Genomic DNA, 27,817 nt, shown 5'->3' with positions numbered 1-27,817 from the left:
TAGTACAAATTAAAAAGATCCAATTTACTGCATGTCTTAATACATCCTTAAGACACGAGAGGAAAGACTTCCTTTATAATCTATTTAAAATGTTGTATCAATTGCTTTGTTTACTGAGCAGTAAAAATATACTTCGAGATCAGTTCAACAGGCATATTTCTTTACAAGAAGTATTTACATAATCTGTTGTTCTAGTCTTTGTTTGGTCCGTAGTGTACTGGGTCACTAGTTCACTGTCCTCACATTCGCAGAGTGGAATATGTCGACATTCGTCTCAACGCAAGGCCTTAGGTCCATGTCAAAGAAGCCTAAGGAGAATTTTGGAGCAGCTTTAAAGTAGTCCAATCCACGGCCAATTTTGATGATCCAACCAGAACTCAACCTGAAATGCCAAACAAATTAGAATAATGGAGCACAGTTGATGGTATATACAAGGTCCAGAAGGGAAATCTGACGGTTTCTGAAATCATAGTACACGATTGTAATTTGATACAAAACATTTTTTTTTAATTTACAGCAAATTAAGTGAAACTTATGAATCATAACGAAAAAAATGGATAAATAAATGTCTACGTTTAAAAAATGACGTCACACAAATAAGATCCATTCTTGCAAACACACTCTCGCAACCTGTCACTGAAATTCTACACAGCACATTGGACCATTATCTTGTGGAATTGCCGATATTTCAACACGAATTAAGGCTTTCAGTTCATCTTTAGTGCATGGTTCATTCATGGAAGCCTTCCCTTTGAGGTACCCCATAAAAAATAATCGCATTGCGATAGATTCGGTGAGCAAGGTGGCCATGGCATGTTGCCTTGTTGAGAGATGGCATGCCAGGGAAACATTTCTCTTAGAACTGTCATCGATGTCTTCGATGTATGAGTAGTCAACCCACTCCATCTTGTTGAAACCAAATTTGCGTAGGGTCAATTCGTCGTCTGCAAAGTTCTGGCAAGAGAAAATCTTGCAACATGGTAATGTAATGTTCCAACAACAGATTCCCCATTTTTAAAAATTGTTTCCATAACAAAAGCACAATGTACAGCATTCCACTGCTCGATGCCGAATAAAATGGCATCACGTGTCTAGCAAAATCCCAGCTTCCGCGTGAAGTCTCACTCCACCTACTGGCAGTCTTGCCAAACTTAACCCGGCCCTGTATAAACTGTTCTAAATTACAACACTTTAGTGGATAAAGTTATTATTACAGTATCTGTAATATTGTTCACAATTTTATATATTTGATATTTTTATACATAGGCTACAATTCGCTTCAAAATTCTGCAACTTCATTATTTTTTAAATGAATAGAGGTATGATTAATGTATCCTGGTTTTGTAAAGAACATGTTTAAATACATGGTTTCTTTTTCTAAGGTATCATCCAAGGGAGAAAAATACAGGGCACTTGGAAGATTTTCCCTCGGTGCCTGAATTATTCAGGATTTTCTTTTTAGTTTTCTTACAGATATTTCCATCAGCATTTTTTAAATAACAAGAACAGTACGTGTTTTTTAATGTTTGTGTGTTTTCTGCATCACATGCATAATTAAATCAGAATAATAAACATGTCATTATAAATCTTTGCACTGTAAAAAAAAGAAAAAAAGTAAAGTGCTCCCCTGTGCTTGGCACCACGCTGCTTGAACAGGTGGAGATCCCAGTTCTCCCCGCACGGTAGTCACAAACCCTAACGACTGAGCTACTACTTTCATTCCAATTTTGTATTAATTAATAAATGAATGTTTTAAGATCACATTTCATACCTTGTCTTAGTTGAATTAATGGCTATCTTAGCCCATATTTAAAAAAAAAAAATGCTGGTCCCCAAAATACTTTTAGTTTTGTCTACCCCTGGAACTTTTGAAGCACGCACTTTTCAAACTAGCAGTGATGAACAAAAAAAATCGTAGCTGGAGAACTAATTGTTACAGACACACAAAATTGGTTTTGTTTTCTTTCGAAATGGAACAGATTTTGGCAGAGGTGAAATTTATACATTGTACCAAGTTAATGGAAGGAGAAGAAAATAAAATAATAATAAAAAAAAAATAGTATTCAGCCTGCTCCAGTGCCCACTATAATAGACCGAAGTGAATGAAAACTGCAGTATATATTAATGATACATTCCTACAAGCTGGCAAAGCTTCATTGAAAATAAGCTGGTTCTTTGAGGGGAAAAAAATAACAACCATGTAGCCAGCTTACAGAAACAATTTCAAAATTTCACTTCTAATGTCAGCAATAGGGATGCTGGAGGAACCACATTTGGGAGAGAAGTAAGACAAAAGACTACTCTTTGAGGATATGTATTGCCCATCCTTGAATTGTAATTTTAAAAAAAAAACAACCTAATATTATGCAAGATGTTCATAATGTTTGGGAAATTTTGAAAATTGGACCTTTGCCCTTGAACCACTATTGTATACTGTTCTTATTACATGTAAAATTGAAATATATGAGAAACAAGTGGTGGTAGAGGAGCTATAGACCTTTTTATAAGTTCTATCCCATAATAGGCAGAGGGAAACAAAGGACTTTTCAAATTCTGTTCATATTAGTAACAATGGATATATTGTTTTTTAAGTTGGGTATGTCACATCTAGGACTGAGCTGATACCGATACATCGGTTTTGGCTGACCAGTGGTATCGGTATCAGTAAGTATCGGTTGAAATTTCCCACTGATACCATTGTTTTTCAGTCACTAGAATCAAGGCCAAGGGCAACATTTGTCCTTTTCAAAAGTTCATTCGTTTTCCCTTGGGAAAGATTGGAAGAACTTTCACACGTAGTTTTTCCAATAAATGCTGGACAAACCCCCACCCTCCTGGGAAGCAGCTGATTGACAAGATCTAAAGCATAGGCAAAGTGACACTTGCAACCAAACTTCTCAAAGGCATGTAGGTACCTGGTAAAGGCTGTGTGGAAATAAAAGAAAGCACTCTTTTTCATTTCCTGCTCACAAACTAGTGCGCTAAAACCAGCATTAATACCATGCTGGGATGTTTCCGGGCCAGATGATTGCAGAGTTCTTGGGAAAGAGTGGTGAAGGTCACTGTGGAATTTGTTTTGTTTTATCTACATTCAAGCAAGAAGAAAGGGTTGTGGATTCAACAATTTACTTTTGGACTCTTTCCTTCTGTGTAGGTCCCTTATGTGACTGTTGATATCGGCAAATGACACAGAATGATGGACAGAATAGCATATAGAGGCATTACTTTTTAATAACTGTATTTGCATATATTTTTAAGTTGCTTTTCCTCAGTCTTGAGGTTAACCCAAACAACCAGAATGAATAGTGAGTGCTTATATGAACTGAAGAGGAGACAAAATTTACAGGTTTCTATTTTGGTGTAACTGCAACACTTTTAAAAAGGTCTTGCTACATTTCCAAAACCTCTTTCTTTGCATCCTTTGGGTCTACAGAGAAGTTCATATATATATTAAAAAAAAATGTCAACAAGAAATTTTCAAGTGTTATTTTCGAATCATTTAAATGAATGTGATGTGATGTGATGAGTTGGTAATCAAATTTTACAAATATCATTATTGGTAGGGCCATGCATATTTCGTTTTTGACGAAAAAACGAAATGCCAAAAAACGCACTGTAGTGTTAATTTTTCATGTTTTTGAAAGGTGTGAAATGCATTTTGCTCCTATGTTTTGTCACGAAATAATGCAAAATGACCTGCAAAATGCGAAATTAACTCTTAAACATGAAATTTAGGGTTTAGTTACCGATGCGACTCCTTCCGAGGTCTGAATTATCCTGAGTGTTATGCAATTCACAGAAAATTGTTTAATTCTGGTTTGAATATTGGAGAAGCAAAAATGGACTCCTTTACACAGAAATAAATGTAATACTCTGATAACTACATAAATGTGCTATTAGAAGTGAAATGTTAATTTTGTGTAATAAGTGTAGTTTTTAAATCAAATTTAGGATTATATTCACAATTTTAAAACCAAAATGTCTTTTTATATACCACTTTTCATCCAATTTTTCACCGCTATAACACCAAAGTATTATTTTATTTACCGCTTTCAAACCTGAAATTGACTCAGTTTTTGTACTGAAATTTTGTTTTTTTATTTACTAAAAATATGTGCCTCTAGTTATCGGTATTGGTGGGTGCAGGTGAGAGAGAGTATTGGCATCAGTATCGGTTCAAAGTGGTATCGGCTCAGCCCTAGTCACATCTTCATGTGCATACAAATGAACTAAAAGTAGCAGAACTGAAATATCATGTGTACATTTCAAGAAATTGAACATTAATTGCTAACCACATGGTGCTGGGAAAACTCTTCCCAGGTGCCAACAATGGGTTTAAACGCATGGGAAGCCAGCTTCCCATCCGGCTGCTAAAGGTTAATAAAAAGTGCGGTTGTGACATGCTTCACTATATTTTATATCTTGTTAGCATTGTTTTTCTACCACTTCTGCTTAATCATAACAATGAGAATTATTGCTTTCTGGATATTTTAATATGCATACAAAAATACTCAAATTCAGGCATTGATTATCAAATTCTAATTAATACCTTCAAATATCAACTGAAATATATTTCTTAAACTTTCAACCAGTACAGTACAAACCAGATACACAAAATGCCTTTATGCTTCTATGGTCTGGGTTATACATAGGTTGCTATTTATGTATCCGGAACTGGAAACACTAATGTTGCTAGGTAACATTGTTTGTTACAGGGACTTGAAAATTTCATCCGAGGCCAACAATGGAATTAACTCTAGAACATTTTCGAGCAATGATTTTCTATGACTTTCAATGTGGATTACCTCAACAACAGTGCATCAATCAACTCACTTCGACTTTTCGCGATGAAGCACTATCTAAAAGCACTGTATATCACTGGTTTAGTGAATTCAATCGTGGCCGTCGTTCGCTCACAGACAAATCTAAAGAAGGCCGTCCAAAATCGGTTGTTGTGCCAGAAAACATTGATGCTGTGCGAGAACTGATAATGCAAGATCGTCATGTGACATATCGTGAGATTGAGGCATCCCTGGGCATTAGTATGACTAGCATACATAAGATATTGCATGAACATTTAGCTGTGAAGAAGATTTGTTCGCGTTGGATCTCACATAATTTGACAATCGCTCAAAAAAGTCTTGTGTCCATTGGTGCAAAGAAATACTAACAAAATACAATCGTGGTGCTTCAAAAGCCGTGTATAACATCTACACAGGTGACAAATCTTGGATTTATGCATATGAGCCCGAAAGCAAACAGCAGTCGACGGTGTGGGTGTTCCAAGATGAGCCAAACCCAACATAAATTGTTCGTGCAAGAAGCACTTTGAAACAAATGGTCACCTGTTTTTTGGGGAAAAATGGACATGTGGCTACAGTGCCACTAGAGAATCATAGAACTGTCAATTTTGAATGGTACACAACCATTTGTTTGCCAGAAGTCTTTGGGGAAATCAGCAAAAAATAACCAGCGACGCAGGATCATTCTTCACCATGACAATGCAAGTTGCCACACATCGGTCCAAACAACTCAGTATTTGAAAAGTGAAAACATTGAATTGATGGGTCATCCACCGTATAGCCCTGATTTAGCACCGAATGGTTTCATTTTGTTCCCGTACGTGAAAAATAAGCTATGTGGTCAACGATTTTCGATGCCAGAAGAAGCGATTGATGAATTCAAAATGTATGTTTTCGAGATACCCCAATCGGAATTACAAAGTGCTATGAGAATTGGTTCAAACGTATGCAAAAGTGCATTGATCATCATGGAGAATATTTTGAAAAACATAAAACCATTTTCAATGATACATATTTTATTTTGTTTGTTATTCCGGATACATAAATAGCAACCCTCGTACTACTTATGATAATGATCATATCGTCACTGAACAGGAAGCAAACATTCAACAAGAATAATAGAGAGAGGCATGCATATTTCGTTTCTGACGGGAAACAAATTATGAATAAACACACTGCAATGTTCATTTTTTATGTTTTTGAAAAGTGTGAGGTGTATTTTCCTAAAATGTTTTGTTACGAAATGAAGCAAAATAAACTGGTCTTAAACACGAAATTTAGACTTTATTTTCTGATATGACACTATTTGAAGTCTGAATTATCCTGTGAGTTATGAAACTCATGGATAATTAATTAACTGAAGGAAAAATGAACTCGTTACACAGGAATACACTTAATACTATCAGAATTGCTATTAGAAGGCAAATGTTTATTTTGTGTACTAATTATAGTTTTAAAATCAAATTTAGGGTTTCATTCACCATCAAAACACTGAAATTGGATTTGATATACCGCTTTCGATCCCAAAATGTGCCTGGTTTAATTTCTGCACCAAAATCTTGGGTCTTCTATTTACCATAAATATGTAGCCCTAGTGATGGACCACATATTTAAAAAACATACTAAAGGTTATCAACGTTTGTGAAAATTTCTTACAAGTTCATCCCCATGAAACTGAAAATTACACTCTTGTGAACACTTACCGGATATGTCGATCGTGCAATGTTGATGATGTGTTCGCATGCAGTTTCACATTGTGCTGTGCAAGGCTTTCCCCAATCTGCGTCAAGTTCTGTTTTTGCTCTTCTATTTTGCCAGGATCACTGCCAGTGGTGAGCCGGATTTCCCTCAGGTCCTTGCATTTCTTCACGCATAATTCACAAAAGCGGAGGAAATTTTGACACTGAAAATAAAAGGACACTATTAACAAAATTTTAGTGTGAAAAGAGAAGACAATAAGAACTACAAAGATAATGAACAAATTTGTGGTTAATCAATAAATTTAGAACAATCAAATTTTTTGGCCCTGATTATAAAACCAATTTTTAGAATAATTTTACATTTAATTTCTGAACATTGTCCAAAAAATAGACCAATTCGACTAATATTTACTCCTGCTTGGTTAAACAAATAAAACAAGCTGTGTCACGTGTAGGCAGGGATAAACAACTTGGTACCAGGATGCCACACTGCAAGAAGAATTTTACCTGGTGCCTAAATTTTAAATTTAGATCTGCAAATATTTTATTAATATTTCGAGTTCACTTATACAAATTATCATTATTATTATTTTTTAAATAACAAGTACAGTATATTGATTTAATTTGGTGTATTTTACTTTGCTTTTGGGCTTTTTGACTAATCGTGAAGATATGACGACACTCATGAAAGGACAAGCACAAAGAACACCAATGTCGAGGACTGAGATTTGAACCAAGGATTCCTGACAGAGTACAGTTCTGCATTTTGGTGGAAAATCAAATATAAACACATAATGCAATTTCGCAAGTATGACTGGGAACCCAATGAAGGCTATTTCGGTGTCTCTTAAAAATGAATTGCTTTTACTCCAATCTTGTATTAGTTAATAAATTAAGTGTTTTAAGGTGCAAATTCAAATGTGTAGCTTTATCTTATTTCATTCATGTTTTTTTCCTTAGCCCATATTTGCCCAAAAAAAAAACCCTTGGCTACTGAAAAAAAAAAGGCTAGCGCCTAAATTATTTTTAGTTTTGTCTACCCCTGCATATAGATAATTTTTCAAACTAACTTTCTGCAAATTTCTGGTCCATATTTGTTTTCCATATTACAATAATATTTCAATGCTTTAACCTATAGTGGATGAGGAATGAGAATAGCCTCTTCAGATGGGATGTTTCTAGTGCATGCATTTCAAATTGACATGATGTACAAAAAAAATATTGGGGGAGAAGTAATTGTTGTAGAGATATGAAATAGTTTCTCTTCTTTTTCAGAATGACAGGGCTTTCAGCGGATGGGAAATTTATACATTGCATCTTCCAGTATGAAAGTTAAAGAAACAAGAAGAAATTCAATTTTTAAAATTGTTCTGCATGCCTCTGTGCCCAGCACAATTGGCCTAAGTAAATGGAAAAAATGTAGTACGTAGCAATTGTACATGGAAACTTTCAAACTATGCAAATAGGCTGATACTTATTGGGCAAAAAATAATAATAATGAATAAGAGTGGCAGTGTTGACAGCTTACAGAAACAAATTCCCGAATGTAGCTTCTAGCATCGACCCTATAGATGTTGGATGATCTAAATTTGGAGGGAAGCATGACAAAAGACCACTCTTCTCCAATTAAAAATAAAAAAGGGGGCATTATGCAACATTATTGAAAGTCAAAATTTATGAAAAGTAGGGATTTCCCCCTGGACACCTAATTGTTGCATTATAATGTCCATTTATTCCAATTATTACATCTAAAAGTGATATATATCAGAAAAAAGTGGTGAGTGAGAAGTTATAGGTTATAGAAGTTAAGTTCTTCCCATAATACAGGGAAACAAATGACTTTTTCAAACTCTACTTGTTAATAATAGTACCAATGGATATATTGTTTTGTAATTCGAGGATGTGTATATCTTCGTATGTGTACTAATGAACACAAAAAAATATACAGAACTAAGATATCATGAAATGGCACATTAATTGCTGCCACATAGTGCTGGGAAATCCTTTTCCCCATTCGGCCACTAAAGCTTAAACAATTTGCACTAGCTACTCTGGTTCAAACGGATCACAACATCAAATCGTTCCATTCCAGGTGTAGAAGACAATTTGGTAAAGACTAGAACAAACTAGAACATTGAAAACGTAAGTTCCATACAAAATGTAAAACTTATACCTGATGGTGTTTTCGCACATAAGCATCAGCTATATCAATCTCCTTCACTTCGTCATTCAAAAATCTTCCAAAGACACTCTCGTAGCTGTGGCCGGTTGAGTTTTCTTCAATGGTGATTTGCTCATGATAGTTACCGGCAGCCTTCTCTCGCTCAATGTGCTGCTTTATTCTTTCAGCTCTGTCCATGTATTCCTCGGCCTTTGCCCTATACTTGCCTTTTCTTGTTTCATCTCTCATATCTGCAATTTGAATACAAACACATCCGAATTCATAGCTGCAACTGATGTTTTGGATACACCAAATAAAACTAATGCTAAAGATTTTGCAAATCACCATTTTGAACTGTGTGCATCGATTTTTACACATCAACTTAACAAAACATTCATTCACTGTTGGCAAACTGAGTTTTTTTAAAAGAAATACATAAAATATTTTTCTTTTGAGAATGATTTAAATGTTTTAATCAAGAACAAGAAACATGTTTTAAACAAATAGAACATTTGAAACATTATGCAAAGAAGACTTATTTTCTAAGAATAATATAGTTGATAACTAAAACTCCAAGCTCTCTAGGGGTTCTGAGTTCAAAACCTGGTGGAATCAAAATCAACAGCCTTCTAAGGGCCGGCCTGCAAGAGAAGTTCCTTCATTGGGTGATGTGTGGTCAGTGCTGCTGTTTTCTGGCTTTCGAGACTGGAGACTGCTTCTTCTTTTCAAGTACGAAGGCAATTTGGAAAAAAACCTCCGTTTGCGCATGTGCGAGAAATGGATGGGAATAGAGACATCAGTCCTGTGGCGCTGTGCGAAGTAGTTCAGTATGCAGTGGGCAGTGGAAGGTTGTGTTGTAGTTGATTCGTCCGCTATAACAATTTAAAATGAACGCTCCAAAAGAAAATCCCACCAAATGTGAAATGCGTGCAGTAATACGATTTCTCTGTGAAAAAAAAAACTTTCGGCAGCTGTGATTCATCGCAAACTGTGTAATGTTTACGGACCAAACGTGATGAGTGAAGGTGTTGTGCGTGAATGGTGTCGCATGTTTAAAGATGGATGAACTGACGTGCACGATGCGGCAAGAAGTGGGCACCCATCTGCAGTCAGCAATCAACTCGTGCAGGAAATAGACAAAACTGTCCGTGAAGTCCGTCGGTTCATGTTCGCTTTCAACAAATTTCTCGGACTGTTTTGTATGTGGTGGTGACCGAAAAGTTGGGATACCAGTTCTGTGCTCGTTGGGTTCCAAAACTCCATTCTGAGGAACACAAAAAACACCGAATGGGTTCTGCATTGGAGTTTTTCTCACGTTATGCCAATGAAGGAGAACAATTTCTGAACAGAATTGTGACTGGCGATGAGTCCACCGCTGGATGCACTCAAGAACTTTTGGAGCACTTCCATTGGGATGTTTTGGATCATCCACCCTATAGCACAGATTTGGCACCGAGCGACTACCACCTCTTCAGGCACTTGTAACAGTTGCTTGCATTGCACTGCTTTGACAATGAGAGGCAGGAGATTTTTTTCCAGAAGGAATTTCAAACCTTGTAAAACGTTATCACAAGTGCCTCAATTTGAATGGTTATGTCGAAAAGTAATGTAATGTACTTTTCTAATGTGTATAATAAAAGTTCTGTATCTACGAGTGTCTTGTCATTGATAACCAAACGGTGTTTTTTTTTTTCTGAATTGCCCTCGTAGTTCCACAAATATCCACAAGATGTTGGGTCAATGCTGAAATTTTGGGGGCTCCCACCAGGATTCAAACCTGGAACCACTCAAACCAAAGGCAAGAGCTAACCATTAGACTATGCGGAAGCCATTAAAGTTAAAAAAAAAAATCTGTCAATCATCCAAGGAAGGACTGTGTTTCTAGTTATAAAGTAAACACTTGTGTAACTTCTTAAAATACCTACCTAGGTATTTGTGTTACTTAGAAATCTCACACATAAGCTGTTTAGTTGATTGATTTGGTTAATTTTTCTTTGCTTTTCTGCCACTTTGGCTAATCAACAACAAGGTACGTTAAGTGCGAAACAAAACAGTTTCATCCATATATCACTCAATCATAAAAGTGTTTCAAACACTTGTAATAACAAAAAATAAGCATGTGTTTTTAAACGTAGCCCACAGGTATACATCACAACATGTTTACTTGCTGACAGAATATACATTTTCGACCACTGAACAGATTTCTGAGCACAGTAAACTAATTACATAGATAGACAAAATTACCAAACACACAAATAACAATGAACTATAAAGAATCAAGTAATGAAATATTAAAATGTGTTTTAAACAAGTCTAAAAAATGTTAAAAATTTAAGAAAAAAAAGTCATGTGTTTTAAATATTTTAAACAAGTTGCTTGTAACACTTCTGTTTTAAACATGCCTATACTGCATGTAAGAAACATTGGACAAGCTCTTCATGAATCTTGTTTAAACAAAGTTTCAGTTCATTCACATTGGCCTTTTTATCTTCTTCGTTTCATAAACTTACGTAGGAATGAAACTATTGAGAATATCTGGACAACAACGAAAACAAACCACATGTAGATTGTTGTGAATGCTCCAGAAAGAATTCTCAGAATATGTAATTTTTTTCAGATTTTGAAATATCCAGCGGTTTTTCAAAAAGAGAGGAAAATTCGAAAACAGCTGCCCTGGCTTCAGCTAGACACAAAGAAAAATTCCATTTTTTTCCCGGAAGCTGACAACACTGGCATTCTTGTGCATTGTTATTATTTTCCTTCTTCAAATGTAGCAGCCAATTTTCAACGATACTTTGCATGCTTGTAGGAATGTACCATTGCTACATACTGCATTTTTCTTCATTCATTTTGATCTATTATGGTGACCATGGTGCATGACAAATACAAATTTCTTTGTTAAATATCAATTTTCTTTCTTCCTCTTCCTCATTATTGAGGGTTACAATGTATAAATGTCACCTCTGCTTAAAGTCTTGTAATTCTAAAAAAAATAATCTCTCAACAGCAACTAGTTCTCAAGCTACGATTCATTTTGTATACAATGACAAATTTGGAAAGTCTCATCCAGATAGGCTATACTTGTATGTGAGGCTCCCTTCACTAAAGGTTAACACATAATTAAGTAGACAAATCTGAAAATTAGGGTGCATATTTTTGCCTATTTGCCTTTTTCATTTCTTAGTAGTAAAACATAGGCTTTAATTTTTAAGCTCATTTGATGATGTTTCTAGTCCGAAAATACATTTTTATAGTGTCTATAAAGGTATATTTTTAGGGTTGGCACCAATTTTGCTTAATCATGCCTAACAATGCCTATTCTTCAATATTTGCTTCCTTCAGCTTTCTTTATGCATTTTTGACTTTCTCTACTTAATAAATTGATTGATTTAGTGTTTTAAGTCCACTTTATGCACAGTAGGGACTGGACATACAATTTGAAGTGGGATCCGAACCACTATGTGCCTCCACCAGGTATCGAACCCGGGATCCCTTGATTACAAGACAACGACGCTACCGCTGCACCATCGGGGAGGTCCAAACACTGAAGAAAGTTTTTTTGAACAAAGGAAAATAGGATATGCAAGAAATTTTAAATTTGTTGGAGACTAAAACTGGTATTTGCCATATTTGAGTTTCAGAAGGGGTGTCAGCCCTTTGGGAATTCCAATTGTCGCTTAATCAGAGTAAGCAAACTAGACTAGCTGTTGGTAAATCAGACTTGGATGAAACGACACCAATCCATCCCTTTCTTATTCCAGCTTAAAGCTTGTAGAATTCAACCAGTGCCAATGTACTTTGCTGTGTGTGGGAAAGGAAGTAAGATATTTATCTGTGGAAATAACATGTGTTTCAAAATGTCAAAGGACAAGCGAGGGCCAAAAGGGCTAATTAAAAACCAAAGAAGGAGAAAGGAAACACTCACCAGATAGCGAAATTTTTTTTGCAAAGAAGGAAACGGAAGTTAGAAGCCTGCAGAGTTGCCAGGTCTTGATTGAAGAACTAGTAGTGCGTAAAATGGAAAAAAACACTGTTCGGTCACCAGGCTCGTCAAAAATTGTGAGTGGGAGGACGAGGTGGGGTGGGAGAACACTGGTTTGGGGCTGGAGGGATGAGTTGCGGAGGGGGTGGGATGAGGTGAGGAAGTTACTGGGTGGCCTTGTTCAGGCCATGTGGAGTGGTTGCACTCATGGCCGATATATAGGCCTTCTCTCATCTTTTGCAAATTGAGGTGTTAGCTGGTTGGGGTAAGAGATGGATGATCGCTACTCAGAAGCAGTCATTGAAAGGGATATTGTGGAGGTTGGTATGGATGGCAACAGTGAAGTCCAGGTTGTGGATGGAGGAACGGTGGTTGAAGTTGAGGGCAGTTGATGTTTCCCCCAGATGTTGCAGGTGAGGATGTAGATCAAATTTGAAGTGTAGCAGGTCCCTTTGGGGTGAAGGGTAAATTTGCCAGTGGTCCTGTGCACCTGGAGGGTGTGAGAGGTAATAAGAATGAGGCAGGTTTTGCACCTAGGGCGGTTGCATTTATGGGCAAGGGGGTGTTGGTTGTGTGGTGAAGGAGTGTTGTGGACCAGGATGTTTTGGAGGTTGGGGGGGGGGGGGGTGACAACCACTCTAGGCTTCTTGGGAAAGATGTTTTTGGTTTCAGGATCACTGTGGAGGATTGAGAGTAGAAAGTGTAGTGCTTAATTTTGTTGAAGTGGAGATTATGGTGGCGGCAGGTTTCTTGGTGGTGGTGGTGGTGTGAGAGACAGCTCGCAATATTTGTTTGGTGACCAGGGTGGAGGGATAGCCACGGTTGACCAGGGCTTGGTGTAGGCGGAGGTTGTAATTCCGGTGGGAGGTGGGTGAAGAATTAAGGTGCTGTTCCCTGAGGGCTAGGGAGAATGGAGTGGCTTTTTTGGTGTGGAACAGGTGGGAGCTGGAGAAGTGTAAGTATTGCATGTGGTTAGTATATGTAGCAAATGTTTACACCTTGGCACAATGCTGCAATATGTTTGATGAGAAGGGCGAATCAGAATATATTTCATAGTAATTAATTTACGGAGCATGTTCCAAGTAATTTTTACCCTAGATGCACCATATTTAATCCATTAGATGAAGAAGGGAAGCACTGATGAAATAGTGTTCAGAAAGCTTTAAAAAGTGATAGGATAATAATAGGCATGATGTCGTAATTAAATATTTTATGGGGATTATGACGTGATCTAAGGGTGACACACCACTGGCCTTGGGGAAAGATGGGCACCCTTGGACAAGGTGGCCAGAAGTACATTACTTAAACAACAGATTGCTGGCAGAAACTTGTTTTACCATTGAAAATGTTACATTCTGTCAAGCTCATATGAAGGAGGCAAGTATAACTGTTAAATTATTTAACACTTTAAAATTTCTTTCCCACATGGGAAATACATATAAAGTCTCCAGAAATAAAAATAGGGCATTTAGTTCCTGATCCTGAGATTGTAATGCTAATATAGTCTAACTGTGCATTGCAAGAAGAAAATTTAATTAACTAGTTCATGCTCAATGCCTGTCTTAGTGTCTTTTTTTTTAACTTTAGTAGGCCTCTTCAAGAGCCTGTTTTATTCCCTTCATTACTTTATAGTGCTTTTTTAAGTGCCTATTTTTTGGTGTCTATTTGCTTGCATATTAGAGAGGTTTCTAGTGCCTATAAAGCCACACCCTACTGATAATCAAATCATTCCTGCCTCATGCTGACTTGTGGAGTACAGCTCATGCCTATCTTCCACTTAAGCATATACATAAAATTACACATCAATATACATAACAGATGTATGGTTAAAACAAGGAGATGCACTATCTCCATTGCTCTTTAATTTTGCCTTAGAATATGCTGTTAGGAAGGTAAAAGAAACTAAACAAGGACTAAAGTTAAATGGTGTGACTCAGTTGTTAGCATATGCAGATGATGTAGACTTACTGGGGGATGATGTGAATACAATTAAGAATAATGCTAAAATATTTTTCAAAACTGCTAAACAGATAGGTTTGGAAGTTAACAAAGAGGAAACTAAATATATGCTTACAGGCCGAAACCAAGTGTTAGGTAATAATCAAAATCTAATTATTGATAACAACTAGTTTCAACCAGTTTCCAAATTCAAATACTTAGGAGTAATATTAACAAATGAAAATTATATTAAAGAGGAAATAAAAAGTAGGCTTAATTCAGGAAATGCATGTTACTTCTCTCTTCATAAAATTTTGTCTTCTCATTTAATATCTAAGAAAGTAAAAGTTAAAATATACAAAACCGTAATTTTGCCTGTAGTATTATATGGGTGTGAAACTTGGTCCTTTACATTGAAAGAGGAACATAAATTGAGAGTATTTGAAAATAAGATCCTTAGGAAAATCTTTGGACCTAAAAGGGATGAGGAGACAGGTGAGTGGAGAAGGTTACATAATATAGAACTACATAATTTGTATTCATGTCCAGATATTATTAGAATAATTAAATCAAGAAGACTTAGGTGGGCAGGCCATGTGGCACGAATGGGAGAGGAAAGAGGAGTTCACAGGATTCTTGTTGGGAAACCTGATGGTAAGAGACCTGTAGGAAGGCCAAGACGAAGATGGAGGGACAACGTTGAGATGGACCTAAGGGAAATCGGTATTGATGGAAAAGAGTATATGGAACTTGCTCAAGATAGGGAAAGATGGAAGGCCTGTGTTGCTGCAGCCATGAACCTTCGGGTTTAAGAAGGCTAGGGAGTTAGTTAGTTATACATAACAGAATTGTGGAACAACATTTTGAGGAAAAGTGTCACACATGAACGTACACTGTGCTTTATTAGAGGCATTCTTGCAATTGAGGCCGCAATCCATGCTATGGTAATCATCTGCACTTTGTGTAGTTAGAGCTATCTGGTTAACCTACAATCCACTCACCCACCTTTTAGCCAACCTTCATGGTGGAGTGGTTAGTACAACATGCTTTGACACCACTGCGCAATGTGGCCCCCAGTGGGTATCGTACCTGGATTGCATGGTGAAGCATGGCTCAGAGAAAAAGCTTTGAGTGATTCTTACATTATGGGCATGTCAGCATGTAGGCTATTCATGCACATCACATGAGATTAGTGTTGATATGACAAAATTAATGAAGCGACACTCGCAAAGAAGACCCATGGTCAGGCTGAAATTCACACCTGCGACCCCTAGCATTGTAGCATGGCACGCTAACCACTCGGCCGCAGAAGTTGACATAAGGCTACCAAGAAATACACACAGGCACTGAAACATAGTTGACAATTAAGATCACCAATTTCATAAGTGAACTAACCGATAGTGGTATGTGCGTGGGTTGTAAATTTAAAAGTGGCATTAGTGTCAGGAAGAGGTGATAATAGACAATGAGCACTGTCAGTTGGAGGCCAATGTCGATGTGTGGAGTGCCAAAAGTGGTTAGTGCAGGGAGTGCTGTTGTGTATGTACAAGGTTGAAATGAAAACAACATTTTGTGTACTGCACTAAAACATGTTTACAAAGGTAGAACAGTGATATTGGATCAAAATTCAAGTGTCTCATGGCAAAATGTATGAGAATGTCATCAAGACTTGCATGAAGCCTGTAGCAACAATACCTACCCCTGCCTGTCACCATAGGGAATCCAGAGTGATGCAATTTTACTCATGTTCTCACTGACACATCCAAACCTTATCAAAAAGTGCACTTACCCATTGTCCAACTATCAGATACGGCTAGGTATTGATGACATTCTCATGCGTTTTTGGCACGGGCCACCTGGATTTTGATCCAATATCACTGTTCTACCTTTGGAAACATGTTTTAGGACAGTACACAAAATGTTTTTTTCATTTCAACCTTGTACATACACAACAGCACTCTCTGCACTAACCACTTTTGGCACTCCACACATTGACATGGGCCCCAACTGACAATGCTCAACGTCTGATAGCACATGCACAGAATTAACACCTTTTGCTGACAGTGTTGCCACTTTTAAATATACAACCCACACATTTCCATTCCAATGTTAAATGCCTCTATATTTTATACATACCTTTGATCACTTCCATCAGGCACTGAAGTCCTTCCTGATACAGAAGCAATGCTTCTGTGAATCTTCGCTTCGTGTCGAGCTCTACGGCACGCACCAAAATGGCAATTGCTGTTGGCTCCTTAAACGCCATTCTTTATATGGTTTCGAACACAAAATATGTCAAATCAGAGTAATGTCCTGTTAAAATAAAACAAAAGATGTATTAGAAGCTGGAAAGTAAGGCAAGCAAAATAAATTAATAGATTTGTCAGTAAATTGAATTGATTGTTTTATCAGTACTAATAAAGTACTATTACCAACACTGAAGCATAAGCATGCAATGCTAATTGGACATTATCCATTGTCTAGTAAACTACACCTATTCTAACACTGTTACGAGAGATTACCTCTTTTCTCATCTTCAGGTGTAATTTCTTTTGCTGTTGGTGGGAACTGAACGTACAACAGACCTAAGATAAAGAGCGAGTCAAAACGTACAGTATGCATACCAAATATCCATGGGGGTTATCAGAAACGTTAGTAGACTAGGTTCAAAAATCCAACTTAGAACATAATTCAGCAGCAAGAAGCATACAATCAACACCAAACCACAGAACACCATACAAGCTAGCACAAACTTCACATACCGGGTGGCCAGAATTAAAGTTACCCAACTCAGAGCCCTCTGTAGCCTGTTTGAGGCACCACAGAACTCTGAAATTTGGTGAATCCACTATGCAGACCATGGGGAAGAGGATGGGGATAAAAATAAATAGTTCAATTTTTCACCACCAGGTTGAAATGTGGCACTGTGCTTCCATGATGTGTTGTAATAATGACAAACTGCTCCAATTGGTTATGGATTTGCCTTTACCTTGCAATCTTGCAATAATCGAGATTATTTTCTCACAACTTCCAGCCACTCAGCTAAATCACTTAGCATGATTATTTGTACAACCCATCTCCTCGGGAAAACTCAAAATTTCAATCTGGTCCTGAAAGGATTAACTGCAATTATTGTGAGATGAATTGCATAAATTTTACATCCACTAAAAGCTTTGATTGATTTTCTTCATTTTACTTTGCTTTCTTTTTTAGATAATTTGCGAAGATGGCAATGATATGATGAAATTGATAAATGGACAATCACAAACATCCATGCCCCGGCCGGGATTTGAACCCAGGATCCCTGGTGCCGTAGAGTGATGTGCTAACCACTCTGCCATGGTGGCTGGCCCACTAAAAGCTCTCTACCACAGTTATGAATTATTTTTTTTTGTACTTTGTGTCAAGTATGAAAATAGGGTGGCCACTGTAGGTTCACGATAAAAATAAAGTACAATTCCTGGTTTTCAAGGCAAACTTCCCAAAAATTTAAGGTCCAAGAAGATGTTTTTTTCTATATCAACCTTATGTATTACCGCCTCTCCCTCCCCACCCCCCACAATATATTAGCAACATAAAGGATCTGTGCGATTCCCAATTGATCCAAAAATTCTATTTCAAATATTCAATTTAAGGTGCAGAGTTTACATCTGGCATTTCACATACTCAGACCAGAAATACATCCACAAACACAAGTAACAAGTGTTACGAGATATACTACTCTACAAAAAATTGTTAATTGTATAAGAATTTTGAACTCAAATTTACCTAATGAACTTTAAGATATATTTCAATAGTCTTCCATCTGTCAGATAGATTGCTCAGCAAAGGACACTAACAAAGCAAATGAATTACGAGAATTCTGTTTTATTTTCCATGCAGCTTCCTTTCCCTTGCTCGGTACAAATAAAAGCTAAACTCCGAAAAACTTGCTTCGGGACATTTGGAAATGTATGAATTAATTTGGATTAATAAAAGTTGGAATTTTTCGCTAGAATTAACACATAATTCCCGGTGAGTAGCCACCCTGGAAAAGCACGTGCTTGAAAAGATCGCATCCACAGGGGGTATCCAGACACACAAGGATTCATCCCCTAAAGGTTAACTTGCCGATGGACCTCATAGTTAGCAGACTTGCATAACACAAAAGTCAAGTTATGGCCTAGAGAGAGAGAGAGGGGGGGGGAGATACAGGGGAAGAGAAATTTTACATTAGAACATGCATAATAAAAAAAAAAAAAAACAAAGGCCAAAATTCAACTATGAACAGCCAGCCTCCGTGTCAGAGTGGTTAGCATATCACACTATGACGTCAGGGGTCCAGGGTTCGAATCCTGGCCTGGGCATTGATGTTTGTTGTGAGTGTCCATTCATCAATTTCATCATGTCATCACTCATCCCCATCCTTGTAAATTAGCCAAAAGTGGCACAAGTGAAATAAAATAAAGTAAATCAATCAATCAACTACAAACATGATACTTACAGGCAAAAACACTGTTTGTGGACAATGTACAGCAGACCAACAAGTCTTCGATGAACAGCGTGGGATGTGATACTCTTAATCTTTGTACTACAAACATTTTGCTCAGCTTTTAAGCATCATCAGTTATCTTTGGCCAAATTATAACTCCTGTAAAAATATACAGATATATTATAAAAAATTAGCAGTATGTAGAGTTTTCAAAAATGGCTTCCTTTACTCAATTTTGAAACTATTAACTAGGAACCATGATTTTTTTTTGTAAATGTGATAACACCAAAAAAAATGTTATTGTTGCAAAAAGCTGTTTATGTGCAGGCAGTGACATGTTCTCAACATATTTTTCCTGCATTGAAAATAGCAAAAAATGCAAATTGTGGCCTTTCTTGTGAATTTCAACATATTATGTGCTTAAAAAGCAAACAAAATTACCACTAACATTTAACAATTCTTGTTTTTGAGAATTCAAAATATAAATGTGCCACATTTATGAGCATGTCCCCCACCAAGACAATGTGGTCTAAAGTGCAAGCTTGAGGCTTCAGCTATGTGACGTGTGCAGGTTCGAGTCTCCTGAGGGTAGCATCATAACTTTTCCTGAGATTTCGGCCAGTGTATGGAACTAGATCACCCACCATTATGAGGAAATTGGAAAACTAAAAATGAGTAGAGTAACCCAGTCATAGAAAACTTACAACAATGGGGGTTCGTCTTGCTGACTACACATCATCCCATAAGTGGTTGGATGATCTCCCATCATCCCTAGTGAAAGTCAGGCTGGAAGTTGCTGGGCAGGCACTGGCCTTCACGGGCTGTTACACCACAGATTAATTTATTATTTATATATATGCAATGCATGTACGTTTTGCGAAACTTTACACCAAAAAAATGTAGCGCATGTTATATTCTACATATGGATGAAAAGTATCCGGACACACAATGAAACGTATGTTTATCATAGAGGATGACACAGTACTGTCATCTACCATGTGAAACACATGGTCAGCCATCTCAGTAGTCTGCAGACAGCGTGAGACAGCAGTATGGGACGGTTTGAGGAACTCAGACTTTCAATGTGGTCAGCTGGTTAGGTGCTACTTGTGTAAGAAGTCTGTGCGTGAGATTTCCACCCACTAAACATCCCTAGGTCCACTGTTTCCAACGTTATAGTGAAATGGAAATTTGAAGGGACGTGTACAACCGTACAGCATGCAGGCCAACCTACCATGTTGACCTCCAGAGACCGTTGAGTATTGAAAAGGTTGTACAGCGTAATCGTCAATCATCTATTGCCACCATCACACAGGAATTCTGAACTGCATCAGGATCTACTCCAAGCACCATGACTGTTTGGCACGAAGATGGCAACTTGGTTTCCATGGCAGAGCAGCTGCTCATAAGCCAAACATCACACAGGCAAATGCAAAATGACACCTCGCATGGTGCAAGGAGTGTCGAAACTGGACCAAAGAACAGTGGAAAACTGTTGCGTGGAGTGATGAATCATGGTACACAATGTGGAGACGATGGTAGGGTGTGGTTGTGGTGTATAGTGCCTGCATAGTGCCGACAGTGAATTTCCTTGGCTGCCATTGCCCAGGAAACCTTCTGCCACCTGATTGAAAGTATATCTGCGAGAGTGAAGGCTCACCAAGGCTAAGGGTGGCCCAAACTTGTACTTCATTTTCAGGGAGGTTTCCGGCTACTTCTAGTCACAGAGTATATGAAACGCAGATAGCAATTTTCAACATTTTAGTTAGGTTAGGAGTGCTAAATTTGTTGGTGTTACAGTTTGAACATATTATTATTTATCTATTTTTCTTCTTTTGCTATTTCAGTGTGCATGTAACTGATATTTACTAATGAAAAGTGGCGAAAGTACTCTTGACTTACATTGAGATCAAACTCCGTAATTTGTGATCCGCATCCTAAAACAACAGCAGACATTTATGTGAAGCACAATCTTATAAATGATGTAAATTTCTAACTTTCTCACTGCTGTACTGAGGGACACCAGCCGCATGACTTTCACAAGCAAAAATTACTTGTAAAAACACTACAAAACAATGCAGCATATACATAATTCTGCACATTTAGTTCACATCACTGGGAGTTGTACTATGTAAGAAAAAAAAAAACCTAACACATCTCCACAAGCTGAACACAGCAGAAATCGTTCATATGGAACGTAGTCTTCATAAATTACACAAAAATTTTCACTTTCTAGTGAGTGTACAGAGGGTAACATTAATTTAAATACTTTCATTATGCCACCCAAAGTATATTCGAGAAACTAACTTGCACAGTTAAGACATTCACTAAATATTATTTAGCAGAGAAATTATAATTTGAAAAATTCATTGTTTATGGTCGTCTCAAACATGTCGTTCATGGCTCCAAGGAGGTTACATGTTTCAGACCAGATATTATGCAATGAAGTGTTGGAATGATTTGTATGCATTATTTTAATGCTACGAGCCCTAAATCTGACCTGCATAACCTAACAACAAAAGGATTTATGGGTGCTTTATAAATGACAAGAACCTTAACCTAGCAATGAAAGCATTTACGGATGCAATAGCCCTTTGCACACAATGCTCACAAAGTGGATGATGCAAGCAGGGGATAGTAAATGAATGGCTGCTCGCAAAGAATAGTTCTCCTGGGTCTCACTGGGTCATTCCATGTCAAGTGAACCAAATTCAAATTTTGGCCAATTGTGAACGCGACCATCTCTGATTTTATTCATACTTACTTCTTATGAAGTACCACCTAAGGTAGGAAAACTGCAAATTGCAGATTTGTATCTGTTGTAGTTCTCCAATTAGAACCCTCTGAAATATAGAACAAAGCACAATTTTCGGCACAACTGCAATCACAAAACAAACTCATCAAGCTAGAATTGACGTAGAAGGTTGGGATAAGAACCAAATTGTTGCTTTTCCTATGAGCTTTAATTAGATATATCACATGAATATTTTTCATTTTTTTTATATTTCAAGGTCATTCAAACTTTTTTGAAAAAATAACTTTTCAAAAACCTATATTTTGAATTTTTTTTTTTTAAAAAAAGTACGCATAGAAACATAAATATTCCAACATCATTGATTGATTCATTGAATTGGTGTTTGAGTCCCCTTTGTGCACAGTAAGGCTAACCGGGACTGGACCTACAGTTTTAAAGTGGGATCAGAACCATTACGTGCCTCCACCATATTTCAACATAAAGTCTTAGAAGTTTGGATGTGGGATCGCAATGGGATCATAGTTTTTGACATGTACAAACAAATACTATACACTAAGCCAAGCGTCAGGTCAACCTTGCAGCAGGTTTTCGCATATGTAGTTCCAAACGTGCGCGCAAGAACATAGTTCCACTGAGACGGGTTCTATTCCGACACAACTGCATACTTGCAAGAAAACAGTTATTTAATTTGTAATATACAGACAAAATAGTACATCCATTAGCAGGTATGGACTTAATTGGTTGCAATCACTGTGCAGACGAACTTAGAACCGTAGATTCGCCAACTGCAATGTGTAGTGCGTTGAAGAGACACTGAAACTTTAGAGCGAGTCGAGCGAGACTGAATGCGTTGCAGAACGCGTGCAATCGGCGATACCAGTGTTGCACATCCCACTCTTTTAACCCTATGTTTATTGTAGAGCGGCGAGAATGGCTGAATCTACTGTTCAGCGCGCGGTTTTACCCTAATGTTATTTTGGACTTCGTCCGAAGGGAAATTTTCTTCAAAGACAAGCAAGTTGTTTTGAATGCATAATCCTCCTTGCGGCAACAAGATCAAAGTAAAACAGGGCGTGAGGTGATTTGCCGTCAATGTGCGCACGAATTGTATCACGGGTGTTGAATGATTTGCTGTTTGAGTTTAGCAAGAGGAAATGATTGTTTGTTTTTTGACGACAAAAGAATCTCCGCGGTATTAAAAGATATCGCAGTGAGAAGAAACATGTTTATTATTTGGACGAGACGTCCTTCAACTCGGTGGGTGGGGGAAGGGGGAATAAAACATGGAAGGATACCAGCATGCAAAACCACGCCAGGGCTGAAGAAACCAACGATGAGGGGAAGGGGGAGGCTTATTGTTTCACCCACTGGCGGCAATGAAAGCTTTGTTGAAGGTGCATATTTACTGTTCCGCGCAAAGAAAGGGAAGGGTGATTATCCGCAAGAAATGGACAGACCAAGATTTGAATCCTGGTTTAGTGAAGTGATTCATAAATTGAAACCAGAGTAATAGCGACAGACAATGCACCTGATTGTATATATCACCAATAACAAATCATGTTTTTTTGGTGGTATAACTTGAATTGCGTGTGTCTTACAGGAACGGATGTATTGCGGACGAAGCAACCACGTTTTTCATAAATGTATTTCTTTCTAAACCAAAAAAAAAAAAAATTGTCATTAAATTCAAGAGGGCCTATCGTTGTTTACTTTTATCTTTGTTCATTTTTATTTTTGCGTGCTCGAAATATACACACACGCTCTCATGTTTCGAAGATATTTCGCATTTATATTAAGTAATGACACATTTATTAAATAATCTATGCGCAGAAAGTACTTTTAAAATTTTATGTTTCAGGAGACAAAGAGAAGCAAAAATACATTCCACTTGACATGCATGCGGGTTTTGATGTGTTGTGCGGTTGGCAATACTGTGGATTTTCTCAGTGTCTGCGATGTAAGCAGCTCGGCGGTTGAGGAAAGACTGGCACGGAAGATTCTGAGCTCAGTTCTCGCGCGGATTGATACATAAAACCTGCTGCAAGGTTGACTTGACGAGCAGCTTAGGTAAGACCATATGACACAGGAATATTGCAATGTAAATTCCATTCATTTGTAAAGGGACTATGTTGTTTACCAAATTGGTCAAATGGTGAAATAATGGTTATGTCGGAAACGGGCATAACTTGGGGTCTCACTTTTTTGAGGGGAGAGCAAGTTGTTAACATATATTTGTTAAAAAAAATTAAAACAATTAAAAAATAAAGAAACTTTACAATACATATATATAAAACGTATATCTTGGGCTATCTAAAAAATGTACAAATTTGTATATTTGGATACGATTCCATTTGAATGTACTACTACTACTAATGTATAACATATTTAAAAGTTTTAATAATTACCAGGTTTTTATAAAGCATGGTTATAAGTCTCAAAATATTGGGAGAAGGCAAGTGTCCCCTTGTCCCCCCAAGTTATGCTTCTGATGTAGGATGGCTATGGGTGAAATATTATGACCAACCGCAGTCTGAAAGCATGCCACAATGAGAGGTAGCCAGGGTTGCAACTGGCAGAAGTGAAAGGATATGTAACATGCGAGAACAACAATTATTGAGGCTTGCTGTAGTCTTGGACAAGAATGAGGCTGGAAATACCGTGGAAGTTGAGTTTCTGCACCCTGCTGATCTTTCTCAATCATTTAATTTCATAAGCAAATATGCATATTAACTACAAGTGCCTGTCTCTCAGATCCCCGATAGTCCAACAAACAATTCACGTTTGCTCCAAAAACCATGCACGGGTAGCCCCACGAACCATACACGGGGACGAGGTATGCCTACAAGGTGAGGTTAGGCCTGTTAGGTTAGGTTCCATTAACACTCATTTCACCCCTAAATATGTGCATGATCGAAGAGTTTCCTCAGTACGTTCAATTACGCATATCCGGACAACATCGGTTTTTATCGATTTCCTCCTCACTTTTTTTCCTCACTTTGGGATTCACGTTGTTGAATTCTTTTTACAATAAGCTTTCCAACGATATATGACACGTATTCCTTAGGAAAAGGACAAAGTAGAGTCTTACCGTCAGTTCCGTAAGTACTTCTTGTGTAAAATTGAAGAAATGCATATTGGGCATACTAAAATTTTACCCGCAAATTATCCCATTGCACAAGTCAATCATAAGAAGAAAAATAAAATATGCAGATGTGCGCCTGTCACATGAATCCATGATGGACCTAAAAAACCGTATTGACGTTACATACATAAGGAATTTTAATATTACGAAAACATAAGTTTTGTAGCAGGTAGATTTAAAAAATTACCTTCCGCACTATTTTGAAACACCCTTTGTTATAAAAAAAAACGAATTTTTGTGACAAAAATATTTGAAATGTGCGGGAAATCGAGGTTGTAGTATGGGACCACGGAGCTAGGGCCTCTTAACTAGAAAAGTACAACAGATAAAAAACTGAAATGTTGAAGTTGTGGTAACATTATAGTATAGGAGAGACGGATTTCTTCAAATTTACAGGAGAAAGTACTTACAGAAATCATTTTCTGTAGGTTTGTGAAGTTCGTGAATGTAGTTTTGATCCATTTTAATGCGAATACATGTTGTTTTCTGCGAAAATCTCTGTCCGACATGCTGTTTCTTCTGCCGTTATTTGCTTTCTGCACGAGAGCACAATGTTCCGTGTGTTAAGATGACGTAACCCCATAGTCAGTGTTTCAAACTCGCCGTGTTTTCACTAGAACGTGATGTGTCATTTCTTTTTTTTTTTTTAACTATTCTTGCCTAACCTAACTTCATCAAACCTAACATTACGGAAAATGTTTTTTGGGGCTAACGTCAATGGTTTGCGAGGTATTAGCATAATTTCAAATACGGGCACAAAAGTAGGTATTTTCTGGTGAACGAGGTTGCAACACTGCATACATCGACAAAACACTTGCACAACGCACCCTGAACCAGTACACTATCGCCTGCCATAATGTGTTACAGAATCGAAATAACAAGTAACAGTAAGTACTCGTAAATGTAAGAAATATACATTATCTTAGTTAGAAATGCATTATTTCACCTTAGGAAATGTTCCGCATGCCAAAATAGTACGTTATGAATGTAAAAAAGTGTGAAATATATAATTTGTAGGTGTAACCCCCATACTATAATAGTACCAAAAAAGATTTCTAAAACCAAACGTTCTGGTATTATGTTTTTGATAATTGTCTGTTATATCGGAGACACATATCTATCGAATATTTTCAGTTTTAAATGGTTCGTACTTACAAATTGTGTATTGCGGAACATAGTTGAAGGTGTAATTATACTTTTTACACAAAAATAACTTCGATTTTTCACGTTACGAGTAATTCTTTTGGGTCCTTTCTTCCGTTGCGGAACATACAATATGGCGCACACAGCTGTGGATCATCGCGCGTCGTGCTTGTGTTTTGTCGATTTGGAGTGTGGTATGCAGTGTTTCAACCTTCTTAACCGAAAAATACCTACTTTCGTGTTCATTATGTCATCACAAACCACTGACGGATAGCCCCAAAAACCATTCCTGATAGCCCCAAAAACCATTCACGACAGCCTCAAAGACCCTTCACGATAGCCCCATGAACCATTTCCGGCAAGGTTAGGTTGGGTTAGGTTAGGTAAGCATAGTTAAAAAAAATAAAATGGGTTAGGTTAGATAAGCATAGTTAAAAAAAATAAAATAAAAAAAAGGCACGTGTGGAAAGACTGGTGAGACCGCATGACTTTTGACGCTCGTGCAATCTGCAGGTACATAATGGAAACAACGGCGTAATGTTGTCGCTTTGCAAAAAATGAAAGTTTGTTATATCAAAAGTTCTTATTTCTTGTTGTGCAGCATTCTACGGTGAGAAAATACCTCCAAGAACTTTCAAAATACTACAGAAACTCATTTCCGTAAGTAGTTTCGGTAAATGTCTGTTATATCAGACAAACTTTTCTTCAAATTTACAGGAGAAACTACTTACGGAAATGAGTCTCTTTTGCATTTATCAAACTTCGTGGAGGTATTTTGTCACTATGGAATGCTGCACAACAGAAAATAAGCACTTTTGATGTAATAAAGTAGCCTTTTGTGCGAAGCGACAACATTATGCCATTGTTTCCATTATGAACCTGCAGATGGCGCGAGTGTCGAAAGTCACGCGGTCTTGCGAGAGGAAGAAGTGTTTCCAAACGTGCCTTTTTTTTACAAGAATTTTTTTATTTTTATTTTCTTAACCATGCTTACTTAACCTAACACAAAATAACCTAACCTTGCCGGAAATGGTTCATGGGGCTAACGTTAATGGTTTTTGGGGCTATCGTGAATGGTTTTTGGAGCTATCCGTCAATGGTTTGTGATGACATAATGAACACGAAAGTAGGTATTTTTCGGTTAAGAAGGTTGCAACACTGCATGCCCACTCCAAATCGACAAAACACAAGCACGTGGTGTGATGATCCACAGCTGTGCGCGAAATATTCTATGTTCCGCAACGGAAGAAAGGACCCAAAATAATTACTCGTAATGTGAAAAATCGAAGTTATTTTCGTGTAAAAAGCATAATGGCACCTTGAAATACGTTCCAGAATACACAATTGGTAAGTACGAACCATTTGAAACTGAAAATATGCGTTAGAAATGTGTCTCCGATATAAGACATTTACCGTAGTTTCTTCTGTAAAAATGAAGAAATGTGTCTCCGATATAACAGACATTTACCATTTTTTTTTTTTTGTAATACAAATTCTTAACTGTGGTAAACTAGTTGTAAAGGAATTCTATGCTTTTGTTTGGCAATGAAAACTCATTATATGTATAGTTTGAAAAGGTCATTACATTGTTCATATAAAATATTATATGAACCTACTTATCGGCATATTGTTGATTTGCGATTAATTTTGAAGTTGGACAACATTACGCAAGATCCTTCACTTCCGATTTCACTTGCATCACAAACTGGAATACACAGAATAA

The 27,817-nt window shown here is 37.3% G+C and overlaps 1 protein-coding gene across 2 annotated transcripts; it reads right to left on the bottom strand.

Annotated features, from left to right (window-relative positions):
• On the bottom strand, positions 1-27,810 carry LOC146002801 (MIT domain-containing protein 1-like). Of its 2 annotated transcripts, XM_083140751.1 has the most exons (6): positions 27,711-27,810; positions 19,067-19,213; positions 16,720-16,896; positions 8,676-8,914; positions 6,506-6,705; positions 1-382 (listed from the first exon to the last, which is right to left on the bottom strand). In XM_083140751.1, exons 3-6 carry the CDS (start codon positions 16,847-16,849, stop codon positions 226-228), a joined length of 726 nt encoding a protein of 241 aa, XP_082996877.1. In that variant the 5' UTR covers positions 16,850-16,896; positions 19,067-19,213; positions 27,711-27,810; the 3' UTR covers positions 1-225. The 2 variants fall into 2 exon arrangements, with proteins under 2 accessions (XP_082996877.1, XP_082996878.1); XM_083140752.1 differs by lacking the exon at positions 19,067-19,213 and having other exon boundaries at positions 27,711-27,798.
• Positions 27,811-27,817: the final 7 nt, after the last annotated feature.

Source organism: Lepisma saccharinum, chromosome 19, assembly GCF_977018435.1.
Source record: "Lepisma saccharinum chromosome 19, izLepSacc3.1, whole genome shotgun sequence".
NCBI classification, from domain to species: Eukaryota; Metazoa; Arthropoda; class Insecta; order Zygentoma; family Lepismatidae; genus Lepisma; species Lepisma saccharinum.
The sequence above is the reverse complement of the archived record's forward strand: the minus strand, read 5'-3'. Positions and strand labels throughout refer to the sequence as shown.

Bases quoted from the DNA above. Each gene is read 5' to 3' on its own strand.
- LOC146002801 (XM_083140751.1), bottom strand. From the start codon at position 16,849: ATGGCGTTTAAGGAGCCAACAGCAATTGCCATTTTGGTGCGTGCCGTA. The intron at 6,706-8,675 runs GTATAAGTTTTA...TTTTATTTTCAG, and splicing joins ATGTGCGAAAACACCATCAG to TGTCAAAATTTCCTCCGCTT. The intron at 383-6,505 runs GTAAGTGTTCAC...TTGGCATTTCAG, and splicing joins TTGCACGATCGACATATCCG to GTTGAGTTCTGGTTGGATCA.